Source organism: Phyllobates terribilis, unplaced genomic scaffold, assembly GCF_046119375.1.
Source record: "Phyllobates terribilis strain yellow unplaced genomic scaffold, ASM4611937v1 Scaffold_8__6_contigs__length_399053987, whole genome shotgun sequence".
NCBI classification, from domain to species: Eukaryota; Metazoa; Chordata; class Amphibia; order Anura; family Dendrobatidae; genus Phyllobates; species Phyllobates terribilis.
This window is the reverse complement of record NW_027362768.1, coordinates 29,698,945-29,713,562: the sequence shown is the minus strand read 5'-3', so window position 1 is coordinate 29,713,562 and position 14,618 is coordinate 29,698,945. Positions and strand designations below refer to the sequence as shown.

General features: G+C 43.2%; 2 protein-coding genes across 4 annotated transcripts in view; one reads left to right on the top strand and one right to left on the bottom strand.

The window, feature by feature from the left end:
- The window catches only part of HENMT1 (HEN methyltransferase 1), a 46,839-nt gene extending 43,548 nt beyond the window's left edge, over positions 1 to 3,291 (bottom strand). The window contains exon 1 of one of the 2 annotated variants that reach the window (XM_073642918.1): positions 3,156 to 3,291. The gene's annotated coding sequence lies outside the window, so the exon portion shown is untranslated. Of the gene's footprint in view, positions 1 to 3,036 lie in introns of both variants that reach the window. The other variant, XM_073642919.1, reaches the window with a different exon arrangement.
- Positions 3,292 to 3,368: 77 nt separating this feature from the next.
- PRPF38B (pre-mRNA processing factor 38B) lies at positions 3,369 to 13,859 on the top strand. Of its 2 annotated transcripts, XM_073642915.1 has the most exons (7): positions 3,378 to 3,498; positions 3,627 to 3,683; positions 8,551 to 8,619; positions 9,277 to 9,428; positions 10,026 to 10,086; positions 11,794 to 12,017; positions 12,541 to 13,859. In XM_073642915.1, exons 3-7 carry the CDS (start codon positions 8,608 to 8,610, stop codon positions 13,289 to 13,291), a joined length of 1,200 nt encoding a protein of 399 aa, XP_073499016.1. In that variant the 5' UTR covers positions 3,378 to 3,498; positions 3,627 to 3,683; positions 8,551 to 8,607; the 3' UTR covers positions 13,292 to 13,859. The 2 variants fall into 2 exon arrangements, with proteins under 2 accessions (XP_073499015.1, XP_073499016.1); XM_073642914.1 differs by having other exon boundaries at positions 3,369 to 3,683.
- The last annotated feature ends 759 nt before the right edge of the window (positions 13,860 to 14,618 follow it).

The window sequence follows — 14,618 nt, the reverse complement described above, 5'->3', positions numbered from 1 at the left end:
ACTTTTTGGAAATATGCTAAAGATGATGCAAAGGGAGCAAGAAAGTTGTAAAAGTTTGCACAAAATACCACTGGTGACAAATTTTGTGACTTTTTGATACAAGTCTTCTGTCATAGAGCGGAAGGTAAATTCTTTTTTTTTTTTTTTAAAAGTGGTGCAAATCTTTAAAAGTACCCATCACCAGTCTGCGGGTCACAGTTTATTTAGCAATGATTTTTCTAAATATAACTTAGAAGTGTTCCTAATTCCCCCCTAAAGAAAGCACTTAACTTTCCAGCAAAAGTCATGTCCAAACTTCCAGGTTATGGGATCTTGACATGTGGTGTGAGATCCCACATCCCTGTGCAGTCTTCCTTGCAGTGATATAACAAGATCTTGGGCTTTGCACTGACCCAGCGCTGCTGTGCTCTTTACTAAGCAGTCACTGAAGGGTGACCACACTAATGATGTTACATATCAGTAACTGTCTAGTAAACGACACAGCGGCGCTTTGTAAGTGAAAAGCGCGAGATATTGTGATAACACATGAAATCTCATAATAAAACTGTGGGGGACCAAGGATGGTTGTGGGATCTCGCTCTGCATGCTGGAATCCATATGGCCTTAATGTTAGGACCTGACTGTTACTAGAGAGAGGAACATAAAGGACACGTCTGCACACTTTTGATGTGTTCATCAGTCTGTGGCTGCTCCTTGATTTCTTAAATATTAAAGGCAGCCACAGACTGGAGATGGGGACTCTTAGACCACGGCCCCACTCAGTATTTGGTCAGTATTTTTTCTCAGGAGTGGGAGCCAAAACCAGGAGTGTGTGATAAATGCAGAATTGGTGACTTGTTTCTATTATACCTTTTCTCTGATTGTTCCTAACCTGGTTTTGGCTCCCACTCCTGAGAAAAAATACTGACCCAATACTGATCAAATACTGATAGTGGGGCCATGGCCTTAAAAAGTTTTCCCAACATGAAACTTCAGGAGCGTAGTGCTCCCTGCTCTGCTGGAGGCCGTTGCTGCGCCCCCGAAAATGGTCAGCTCAGGACAGCAGTATGGTGGCGCTACTGGCCAGAACTGTGGGCTCCCTTCCAGGCTGCTAACAAAGGGCGGGAGAAGCGCAGGGACGCAGAGGTGGATGGATCCAGACAGTGCCGTATGCTCCTGGTCTAGGTAACCAGCCATGATGAAGCTTCAGTCTCACCTGCTTTTCTAGACACTTTATAAGAGTCTACTGCGGTGCAGAAAGGGTCAAACTCCTATAATAGAAGTTGTGTACGTCACAAATCCTATCTCTCTAACCGCTCCTTCTCTGTGTCTTTTGCCGGCTCCTCCTCCTCTCTCCTTCCCCTTACTGTCAGGGTTCCTCACGGATCAGTCCTAGGCCCCCTTCTTTTCTCCTTATACACTGCTCCTATTGGACAAACTATCAGTAGATTCGGTTTTCAGTACCATCTCTATGCTGATGACACCCAATTATACACCTCTGCTCCGGACATCACCCCTGCATTATTACAAAAGACCAGTGATTGTCTTTCTGCCGTGTCTAATATTATGTCCTCCCTCTACCTAAAACTGAATCTGTCAAAAACTGAACTACTCATCTTTCCTCCCTCCACTAACCTACCTGTGCCCGATATTGCCATTTCCGTTTGTGGCTCAACCATTTCTCCCCAGCAACGAGCCTGCTGTCTTGAGGTCATTTTTGATTCAGATCTTTCTTTCACTCCTCACATCAAATCACTCGCTCGTTCATGTCATCTAGACCTCAAAAACATCTCAAGAATCAGGACTTTTCTCACCTTTGACTCAGCAAAAACTTACTGTAGCTCTTATTCATTCTCGTCTTGACTATTGCAACTCTCTACTTATCGGTCTCCCTCTTACTAAACTCTCCCCTCTCCAATCCGTCTTTAACGCAGCAGCAAGGATCATATTCCTCGCCAACCGCTACACCCATGCCTCTTCCCTGTGCCAGTCATTGCATTGGTTACCCATCCAATATAGAGTTCAATTTAAACTTATCACGCTTACCCACAAAGCGCTCCATGCTTCAGTATCCCCCTACATCTCCTCCCTTGTCTCAGTCTACCACCCTACACGTGCCCTCCGTTCTGCAAATGACTTAAAACTAAAATCCTCCATAATCCAAACTTCCCACTCCCGTCTCCAAGATTTCTCGCGTGCTGCGCCAATTCTTTGGAATGCACTACCCAGGACAGTTCGATTAATTTCCAATACCCACAGTTTCAAGCGGACCCAAAAAAACCATTTCTTTAGACTGGCGTATCGCCTCCACACACTATCTGTCCATCCCAGTTTTCCCCCATATTAAAATCTTCTTCAATTTCAGGTTCATACCAACCATGCACATAATAGCCTCGGTCAGGACTGTACGCATACTGGCAGGCGACCGGTCCATGTATTATTATTTATCCTATTTAGTAGATGAAGGCTGCATTATACAATATATGTACTTTTTACCTTTTGTGTCTCCCCCACTTCCTCATAGACTGTAAGCTCGCGAGCAGGGCCCTCACTCCTTTTGATATGAGATATGCTTATTCTGTACTGTCTGTATATGTCTCCCCTAAAATTTGTAAAGTGCTGCGGAATATGTTAGTTTTTATAGCGCCATTATTATTATTATTCTAAACCCGCCTCAGACAGGTTTTTGGATTTAGGACATTTTTTCAGCTTTCATTGGATTCATGCAGCAGATCGGAGGCGTCTCCCACACCCCAACCAGACGCCAGGAGGATTAGGTTTTATTTTATAGCTAATAGTAAAGTATATTGGGAGGATTCTGGAAGCAGAATCAAAGCTAAAATCAAGATAAAAAAACCCTTAGTTAATATAACGTAATCACAAAACAGTCATTTTACCCCCGAAAATAGGTGAAAAAAAACACACAAGGGAAAAAATGTATTTTTCCATTGACTTTTAGGCCGAAACAAAGCAACACACAAATCAGCGCGGGTGAGCCAAGCAACAAAGCTGCCTCCATCCCTCACACTGCTGCTTAGGAGTTTCATAACCGCATACCCCGGAGATAAACCGCAGCGGGAGCCGGAGTCACCGGGATAAACGGGAGTTTTAGCTCAGTTATTAAACTCCAGGGACGGGCAGACGGCCATTTACGTCTCTTCTGACTCACGACTTACAATGTTCACTGTTCGCTGGGGTGGTTGAAATAAAGTTTCGAATCGCCAAAATGAAATAAAAAAACAAGCGGGTGAAGGTTTTTCGTTCTGATTGGTTACTCCATGGCTACGAGACACAAGTTTGTTGATTGGGCGCCTGGCACAAGCGTTCTCATTTGTCCGCATATTCAAGCAAGTTGATTGGTTCTCTCAGCCGGTCTGTTCTGCCGCCTTTCTTCCTCCTTTCCACTACGTGACGTCACTTCCTGCTGTCCGGTGAGGCAGCCGCCATATTTTCTCCGGTTAGAAATGGCGAATAACAACGCGGTGGCCCTCGGGGGGACCCCGCAACCCACTCAGACAGGTGGTGGTGGGAACAAATCTGCGCCCTCTGGGAAGCCTGGGAATGTACTGCCGCTGTGGGGCAATGAAAAGACTATGAATCTGAACCCTATGATTCTGACCAACATCTTGTCCTCTCCATATTTCAAGGTGCAGCTGTATGAGCTGAAGACCTACCACGAGGTGGTGGACGAAATCTATTTTAAGGTACGTGGAGCGGGGCATTGGGTGCGGGCCAGGCTGACGGGAGTCCTCCATGTGTCTGAGCTCCTAGGACACGTGATCTGTGCTGGCAGTATCCATGGTCTCCAGGCTGTGAGCCCCTCTCCCTGATCACATCTATCGGGACGGGGTGTCTCCGGGCTATGAGCCCTCCTCCCTGATCACATCTATCGGGGGTCTCCGGGCTATGAGCCCCTCTCCCTGATCACATCTATCGGGGGGGGGGGGTCTCCGGGCTATGAGCCCCTCTCCCTGATCACATCTATCGGGGGTCTCCGGGCTGTGAGCCCCTCTCCCTGATCACATCTATCGGGACAGGGGGTCTCTGGGCTATGAGCCCCTCTCCCTGATCACATCTATCGGGGGTCTCCGGGCTGTGAGCCCCTCTCCCTGATCACATCTATCAGGGGGGGGGTCTCCGGGGTATGAGCCCCTCTCCCTGATCACATCTATCGGGGGTCTCCGGGCTATGAGCCCTCCTCCCTGATCACATCTATCGGGGGTCTCCGGGCTATGAGCCCCTCTCCCTGATCACATCTATCGGGATGGGGTGTCTCCGGGCTATGAGCCCCTCTCCCTGATCATGTCTATCGGGGGGGTCTCCGGGCTATGTGCCCCTCTCCCCGATTACATCTAATGATTATCTGAACATCCAAAAATGTTTAAGAACTACTTAAAATGCTGAAAAATTCTAAAGTTTCCCTCACCGCTTCCAGTGCCCACCAGCATTCTCTGCTCTTCCTTCTCTATTATTAATGTATGGATATGGACATGTGACCGCTGCAGCCAGTGATTGGCTACAGTGGTCATATGTCTATAAGCCAGTGGGAGGCGGTTGGTAAGGTATTACTACTTTTACTATTGCATTCTAAGGCCTTGATTCACTAAAGAGGTGGTCTGATACCTAAAAAGCCCTTTATAAAAATCTATTTTCAACCCCTAGCCACTTTTGTGATTTGCTTTATTGTAAAATACTTTACTGCTCTCCTTATACAGCCAATAACCGTACCTGTTTTTTCTTTTATTTGGGGGTTTTGCTTTTTTTTTTCTGTGACTTTTGTTTACTGGTATACGTCATCAGGAGGATAGCTCTGCAGTCACTTCTCCCTCCGGTCCACCTGGCTAGGAACAGGACGTCATCAGGGGGCAGCACAGCGATCTCCTACCACAGCTGGTTTCATCGCCGCCCTCTGATGCTGTCCACAATGAATAGCGCTGATAAAAGCTGTGGGAGAGGTGACCACAGCACTGGCGCACGTCTTCTCTCGCCGCTGGCCCGCAGCTTGTTTCTCTGAAGGGGGCGGTGATAGATGTGAGTGATGTCCTCTCTCCCACAGCTTCTATCAATAGTAATGATTGATTTTAAAGCACCACACCAGCATTTTTTTTTTATTGCACCACTGGAGTGATGCTTTAAATGTAAGTCCCCTATTTGATACTCACCCTCCGGTGTTTTCATCGGTTTTTGCCGCCGCTCCTGTTGGTCTCCGGCGAAAAGTGACCTGCTTGCAGCTCCAGTGTTTCATGGAGCTGCACGGAGGTCACTATTCAATACATCGCTATGAGAGCCTCGTTCCGGCTCTCATAGACTTGTATTGAGAGCTTGTGACTTAATTTCTGACTTCGGCCACTCAGGTACTGTCAAAAGATAGTGCTGAAAAACGGGGGAGAAGCCGAAGGGTGAGTATAAGAACGGGGGCTTACATTTAAAGCGCCCCTCCAGCGCTAAAAAAAAACCCAGCTGAAGTGGTGCTTTAATGGTGTTGTCTGGACTTGGAACAAAAGTCTGCAGTCGCTCTTTGTTTACTCTGTACACAGAAAGCTGCCAATCAGCAGGTGATAATAGATTGGCAGCTTTCTGCCTATGCACAGTATACACACATCTGGCAATCAGCGGGTTTATTCAAAACTCATGAATATGGAGGTCTACATGGAATCAGGTTTGCTAGTCCTCTAGTGATAATCTGCTGATGATAGAACAGTAATTGTATAAAAACAACAGCAATCAGCCCAGTAAGTGACACATTGCTGGAATCCGTCTCTCTTCCTACATTATGCTGTTATCAGTTAAAGACCCCATAGACATTGGATTAAAGGATGTTGCTGGTTGAACAATCGTAATCAGCCTCCTCTGTACCCACATTACTCCATATTTTTATTAAAGTCATTCTCCTTGGCTACACGTGTTCTGTGACACCAAGTGACGAACAAACAATCCCTCTGGGGATATTCTCATCAAAAGTGTCGTTTTACTCTGCAGAAAGGCTACTCTAGTACCCTCCTGGGGAAGCATTTCTAGCGTGGCTCACAGGGGCACATGCCACTTAAAAGTGCCAAATTCATTAAGTGGTTCGCTTCTTAATGAATGTGGAGCCTTGTACTGAAGGAAGACAGGCATAGCACATTGCGGAAGGCTTGATGTATCTGCCCCATTGAGTTCTTACAATTTATCCCATGTAAACGCTAGAGCTGCACGTACCCCACAAGATAATTGTGTATGGGTGTTCTTAAACACGCTCGTTTAATGATTATCTTGTGAAGTAAACGCTCGTCCATCAGGTGAAATCGTTCTCGACCGTGCATCGTCTTGTGTAAATGGGACTTGTGCTGCTGAGGAAAATGGCAGCCTATGTGCATGAGCAATCTGATCGACCGGTGCTCATCGGTTACTTTGGTCTGCCAGTGTAAACAGGATATTACACAACCGCCGTTCTTATCGTGCTGCCGGTCTGGCTGTGTAAATGGACCCTTAGATGGAGTAGTACGATGGTGTACGAATACCCTGGAAGGTGTATGTCCTAGGCAGTGCACCGCTGTATAATCCCTAAGCACATTGTTTCTGAGCATAAAAACACAGCGATTTGTGTTACTCTCTGGATTGTATTAATTTTTCCATGTTTTTGGATGTAGAAAAGATGGGGTCCTAGAGAATTATTCAGCCTGTTATATTCAAGTGGTGATGATGCCTGGGCATATTCATGTATACACGTGAATCTATGCGTGTGTTTTTATTTTTTTCGAACTGTATATTTTGGTGCGTACCTTTTTTAATATCCATTCAATATTGTTTTACTTTAAATGTCTTCATGTGCTCTCTACCTGAAGTACAGGGAGTTGGCAACAGCAGATTTAAAAGGGATGTCCAGGCATCCAAATATTTATTACCCGTTTTTAGGAGAAGTCATCATTATATCAATATCAGATCCTGGCACCCCCATTATCAGAAGTGATTAGTAGGAGTGAACAGATCCGTGGATGTTCTGGTTCATCAAGTTCAACTGAACCTTGGTCCAAAGTTCGGGTACCAGAACCTGAGCCTGAACTCCATAGAAATTAACGGGGACTTGAACTTTGGAGCTGGAAAGTCTCTCCCCGAACTGTAAAACAGACCTGGAGAAGTCCGTGTTCGGAGTTCAGCACTGGTCTTTCGGTGTCCGGTACCAACCCCAAACTTTACAGTTCGGTTTCACTCATCCCTAGTGATTAGCTCTGGCTGAGCAGCACAGCTCCGATCAATAGATCGCAGCCGCTACTGAGCTGCAGATCAGTTCCTGTTGTTTTGAATAGGAGCGAATGTGCAGTTCTCAGCAATGGCCTCTACACATTGTACTAAGCTGTGGGGTAATGTCTAATCAAAGTTTCCATCTGTCCGGAGCTAATGACATCCGATCAGTGTGGTGCCAGGTGTCCAATCCCCACTGATTCATCATTGATGACCTATCCTAATTACTTGTTAGATGTCCAGAGAATAAAAACCATCTAATGTATGAGGAAAAAAAGTCCCAGAAATGTTAGTATTGTTTCTCTAGTTGCCTACTGTGAAGTGTTTCTTACTGGCCACCTCTATATTTAATAGGTTGTTGTTATACAGACCATTAGTTGCGTGAAAACAGGATCTTTTTCCATTGCTGATTTTGGCAGTGGAGTCGCTGCATGTACATCTTGTTTTTCTGGTTATGAAGAACACATTGTCATCTGCTTGTCGTGGGAGGCATAAGAAATACTGTACATCTGTGTCAGTGGTTCAGCAGCTACTAGGCCTACCAGTGTACTAGTGATACCAGAAAAACCTGGAAAAGAAATGTGAATATAAAAAAACTAAAATCATTTTTACATCAGTTGAAAAAACACCTATTTCCATCAAGTTCAAATTCTCTCCACCCATTATGCATTTTGTCACTAAATATTTATATTTTATGTCTATTAGATACTATGTGCCTTACATGGAAACTTATATAGAGTAGCTGAAGTCCCCACACCAAATTATTTTAAGCTAAATGTATCCTGTATACAAAATCCCTATCTGTCTATAATTTATACAAGCGGAAGGAAAGAGCAAGATGGGGACAGGCTATGGAACATTTGGATTTCATTAATTGTTCCAATAGCAACAGTATATAGGACTGAAATATATATACAGAGGTAGAAGTCCGCATCTCAGGAGATACCTGGTACCTCTGGCACATAGCTGAATTTGCAGTTGCAACTCAAAGTTTTGTCTTCAAGAACTGGAGCTGTTCCTGCAAAGATAATAGACTGGATTCCTTAGCTGGGATCCAATATCCTTTATGGCATTTGTATGCCCCTTTCAGGCATGTGGAGAGGGGAGACAACCCTGTAAGGGTACAACCCTTTGTGGAAAAGGCTGGGAGGCCCTTGGTGACTGCCCTAAATCTGCTAATCCTGTGTTACATAGTTCTGATGATCCCTATAACTGGGCCCTGAAATAGTTTTTCTTCCAAGATATTGACATCCCTTTATTGTCTGCTTTGTTAGGATTTCTCAGTAGATAGTAGCGGAGTTGTATCTACATGTAAGACGTTGTAATAATCCCACTCATTCACTCTTCTAGGTAAATCATGTTGAGCCTTGGGAGAAAGGAAGTCGGAAAACTGCTGGACAAACCGGGATGTGCGGGGGGGTAAGTACAAGTACGTGCCTTCCCATTCTTGGTGTTTTCCACTGAGGTATATAAGAAATTTTCACCCCACAACATAGGTTTTTGCATTTATTCATTTGATCAAAACCTTTCTTTTTATTGGAATGGAATTATTTTTAGGGAGAAGAATAAAATATTGTTGCTCAAGATCTGGTAAATGTGCCTTTCGGTGTACAAACCAGGGCTGTGGAGTCGGTTTAAAATGGACCGACTCCCAACTCCTAAAATATAGAATAAATTGGGTACAGTAGTTCAATGCAGTTTGTGGGGAATATTTTTTTCATAAGAATTTGGGAAAGTTATGAAATGTCCTATTCCTGATCTAAGGGTCTAGACTTTTAGCTGAGATGAATCTGTGCAACAGTAAATGTATCACTTACACATGAGCCATGTATGAGGGAGTCGTGGAGTTGGTGTCATGGAAATTGAGGAGTCGGAGGTTTGGCTGACTGATTCCACAGCCCTGGTACAAACTCATGTTCACTATTTATCTGATCAAAGAAGTTAGGCGTACACCTTCTGTACAGCAGGGTGACTCTCATGGGGCTCCTCGCCTCTGCTCCAGGACTCGTGATATTGCGGTTTACTTCACATACATGGAGAGATGTGACTTACAGAAACCTTCTGTTGTCTCGGCAGGTACGTGGTGTTGGCACAGGCGGCATTGTATCAACGGCATTCTGTCTCCTCTATAAACTGTTCACCCTGAAGCTGACAAGAAAGCAAGTAATGGGGCTTATCACACACACAGACTCCCCGTACATTAGGGCACTTGGGTTCATGTATATAAGGTAAGTGAGTTTTTTTTTTTTTTATGAAAATGTTATTTTTATTACAGAATACTATAAAATAGTTGAGCATTCAGGGGAGATGGTGATCATGTTTTTGCAGTATATTTCACTATTGCATAGACTTTATTCTGTGGGATATGACACTGCTGAGAATAACTATCAAAGACACATTGATGGTACATTTCTATAAATCCCACTGCATATATGAAATCTGTGGTGTGTATGCAGGGCTGTGGAGTCGGTATAAAATGGACCAACTCCTAAAATATATAACAAATTGGGTACAGTAGTTCAATGAAGTTTGCTGGGAATATTCTTTTCATAAGAATTTGGGAAAGTTATGAAATGTCCTATAAATGTCTGCCCTATTCCTGATCTAAGGGTCTAGACTTTTAGCTGAGATGAATCTGTGCTGCAGTAAATTTATCACTTAACCATGAGCCATGTATGAGGGAGTCTGTGTCGGAGGTTTGGCTTACCGACTCCACAGCCCTGTGTGTGCGCACGCACGTACGTACGTATTTTTGATTCAGGTTTTTAAAGCATCCATTATTATGTTTGTTTCTGTTGGATGAATATTGTCTTTCCATTTCCCAGGTACACACAACCCCCTACCGACTTATGGGACTGGTATGAAGACTTTCTTGATGACGAAGAGGTATGTCAACAAGGGTAATTCAATTTTCATTTGTACAGCTTTCAATTGTGCATGCTGATGCAGAAACAGGCTGTTGTTGGCACCATATATCGTTCATAGGTCTCTGGCGTTTAGATTGTGATACAGTATTTTTCCTTAATGAATTTTCCCAGCCTTAAATTATTGATGACCTCTTCGTAGGGCAGATCATCAATTTCAGATCCATGGTGGTCTTACACCCTGCACACCCCCACCAATCTACTGTTTGGAGTAATGTGATGGCAGATGTGGAGTGATTCTTTAATATTTTTGTTGAATCAGCTATTGTTTGACTAAAAAATGAAATAATTTGGCAGAATGTAGAAGAGTGTTTGTTTTTTGTTTTTTTTTTTAAATCTGCACTGTATTTTCACAAGAACATGTGCAGTATGTGTGACGCACGCAGCAGGATGCATGCTCAACCACCTCCCCATTCAGGTTCATCGATAATTTGGGGAATAGATAAGACGCCTACATCCAGATGAGAAGACACCACACGGCACAACACTCTCCATGTCTGTAGGTTACTTACAGACGATCACTTCTGATCTTTTGCTATTAGAATTGTGAATTCATTTTACTTTAAACATTTTGTGGTAGGGATTGTTTGCATTTTTGATCATAAAAATAATTATATATAAAATATATGAAGTCTGTTGCTCCTTTAGTGCAAAGTTTTGCTAATTGTTAGAGTTTTCTGAGCTGACAGGTTTGCTATATCTTCAAATGTTGGGATAATCTGCAGGCAAATAGCGTTACAATGCTGTCTGACCATCTTACTGAAATTGCAGCTATCGAGTGAAAAGGATTTTTTTTTCCTCCTGGGACAAGCTCCCGCTATGCCCCTATGACTGAAAGCCATCGGCTCCCAGCAGGAAATAAGTTAATTTTCACCAGTTAGCCACACTTTGAGTAAGACAGCTATTTACCTGCCGATTAGCCCTGTATATGAGTAGCCAGACGGCTTTGCAGACGTCGTTTTATAGGACACTGTTACTTTACACATGACAATGTCTCTAAGATGGTTCAGTGTAGTTGCTTCTTTGGAAGATTTCTCCTGTTTCTGCTATGAAGAACTTTCCATGCCCCAAATTGGTTTACAATATGGCATATCTGATTTACTTCTGCTAACCTGCTCTTTTTTCCTCTAGATCTTTGTGCTGCACCAATTGTATGGGGCGAAATTAAACTGAACACATGCATGTGTGTGAGTGCCAGAAGTTTTACCTGAAGATTCGCCTTTAAATATGCTCAGGGCTCACATGAAATGAAAGTGAGGGAAATTTGGGGATAAATTGATATGTCCACACCTGTCTTATAATGCCCTCAGAATGCATGTGGAACTTCACAGTTATGTGTATTTAATATTAGTCGTATTCATCTCTACACACTTTATAGGCTTGTGTAAAGTTGAAAGTCCAAATCTTAGAAAGTGGACCTGTTTTTGTTAGCGCCTGTGTTCTTATGTAATAGAGGAATCCAGCCCAGCTATTATCTTGTAGGAAATCTAGAAAAATGAGTGCTAGTAGTGCACCGCTCCATGTGCTATTAGGATCACTAACACACATGGATGCATCCAAGACTAGATACCTCCAGTATGAACTTATGGCTTTGTGACTTTTTCATATATGCAAGATGCTGTTTTACAAGATTCTTCCCCTTTGCCTTTTTGTTCCGCTAATTTTTCAGGACTTGGATGTGAAAGCTGGCGGAGGCTGTATAATGACAATAGGAGAGATGTTACGTTCATTCCTTACAAAGCTGGAGTGGTTCTCTACGCTGTTTCCAAGGATCCCTGTTCCAGTGCAAAAGCACATAGACCAACAAATCAAAACCAGACCGAGAAAGGTCAAGAAAGAGAGTGCTGAGGAAGCAGAAGACGTTCAGCGACACGTTGAGAGGAGACGGTCAAGGTGACTTTCAAAATAAACCCTTCCACTAACTCCCCTAGCTTTATCACACCTAGTATAAATGTCTTTAGCAGTTAAAATATCTGCCTTTCCATCTTTCCATTTTTTATAAATATAATGAAAATATTAGATCTAAACTGTTTTGCTTAGCAACAAGTACTTACAAGCAATGAAGGTTTTTAGCGCATAAATTGGCCAATTCATGTGTGCCCATCAACCATTACGACATGTTAAGACATATCTTGGAGTGCTGCTGCAGTCTTTTGATATATTTTATAGTTACGGCAGCTGGCACCAGTTCACACTAGGAGGTGCTGGTCAGGTTTTTCTGATTTTATATATATATATATATATATATATATATATATATATATAATGAGCATCACTTGCGATATTGGGCTTCATGTATATGATGAAGGGGTACCCTTTAACATATCGAAGACTGATCCTCAAAGGACATTACATTTTGCTTTGTAATATATATATATATTTTTAATTCAACTAACTTATATTTGCATTTGTATAGGTCTCCGAAAAGGTCCGCAAGTCCACGAAGGTCTCCTAGGAGATCAAGGAGTAGAAGCCATCACAGGGAACATCATGGAACATCAAGTTTCGATAGGGAACTAGAGAGAGAGCGAGAACGGCAGCGGGTAGAACGTGAGTCCAAAGACAAACGGAGATCACGAAGCAATGAGCGTAGGAGAAGTAAAAGCAGAGAGAGGCACAGGACAAGGAGTCGTAGCAGAGACCGCAAGACAGACCGGAGAGACAAGGACAGAGAAAAAGAAAATGAGAGGAGCAGAAAGAGGGAACACGATAAAAAGGGCAATGGCAGGGAAAAGGATACGGATAGACCCCGAGAGCGTTCAAAAGAGCGCAAGAGGAGTGAGGAGAGGAAGGACAGAGAGGACAGACGGCACAGGGAAGACAGAGAATTGCGTAAGGAAAGACGACACAGCAGAAGTAGGAGCAAAGACCGTAAACAGAGAAAGAGCCGGAGCCCTAGCAGAAATGCTCGAGGGAGAAGCCGAAGCAAAGAAAAGTCAAACAGACAAAAAGAGAAGTCAAACAAACATAGCAGAAGCAGTAGTCGTGGGCGGACAGACAGTGCTGAAAAGTCCCGAAAGAGAGAGCGCAGCTCAAGCAGGGAGAGGCCGCGGAAGAGAAGCCGGAGTAAAGACCGAGGCCATAAGCGTGAGCACGAGAGCAAGGACCATGACCGCCACAGTTCTGACAATGAAGAAAAGCAAAGAGTCAAAGATGATAGTCTGTAATATTTCAACAAATGGATCACATTGAATCCTTTTTTTTTTTCTCCCTTTCTCCTATTTCAAAGTCCCACCTGGTTCTTTAGCACTCATGTTTTTTTTTTATTTCTTCTGTACGAAAAGAGTTGCAATATCACTTGTATGTAGGGAAGTGCCTTTTGGGAACCTCGTGTATTTTGGACAATACTGCAACTTTCCCTACATATGCCCAAGCTGTCTGCTCTCATGCAGTTACTGTTGCGTTTTTATCAGTTCAGTGTTCCTGAAACGTTCAGGCTGTATTTGGCAATGCCCTGATGTTTTAATTATTTTTCTGGCATAATAATCCTGCTGGTCCAGTTTGTAAGTGACATTAAACATGTCACTCTTCTCATCCCAGCACTCGTGAGGTTGTGGTTTACCTCCTGACGCTACGTGCATGGCTTAGCTGACATTTCGGTAGAATGGCTCTTTTTGTGGGGTTTTTTTTCTAAAATGATATGAATGCAAATACAACATTTAATTTTGTGTCATTGTCTAATTGTAAACAGTTTTTAAGAAAATACATTTTGATCTATGATTCGATTGCTTTTTATTGGTCTGCCTCTGCTTTGAATATAATTTACCTTATGCGGGAAGATATTCACTCCTACCTTCCCCAATCACAAAAACAGAACTGTTAAACAAATGCAAATAGTTTATTGTAAAATTATAGTTTGAAAAACTAAATGAAGAGAAGCCATCCTACACAACCAGGAAATTGGAGCCCAAGCTCAGGGTCGACCAGTTTGTGCAAACTTAGAAACCATTTGAAGGGGTCAGCAAGAAGAAAAACTCCCTTAATAGGTGACATGACTGCCTATAAAATGGAATGCAGATTGCTAATTCCAGACCGTGGATTTAGTATGGAAACACTAAGGTCTTCAGTTTTTGTGAATATTCACGATGAAATTGCTAGGCGCTTCAAAAGTGTCATTTATGTACGATTTAGGCTGGCTCTACACGTCACCGGAGGCCACGTCACAACCAAAGTCGCCATGTATTCAGCCTTCAGGAAAGCTAGCCTGGAGTAAAATGACAGAGGAGCAATCTGTGTATGGGGGAAATTCAGAAGGGATACGTGTCGCTATTATGGAAAGGGAGGCTGTTTCACAACCAGAGACAAATCCCTCCTGACTGGTGGGGATAAACAAGGGGGGTAGGAGATGTGCTGATCAGCTGTGAAAAATTTGGAATATGCTTTTTACATTAAAGGGAACCTGTCACTTTATTCTTGCTGTCTAAACCATCGTAGGATGAATCAGAGCCTGGTTGCACGATTGCAGTCAGGTGTATTTTTCTATAAAACTCTCCG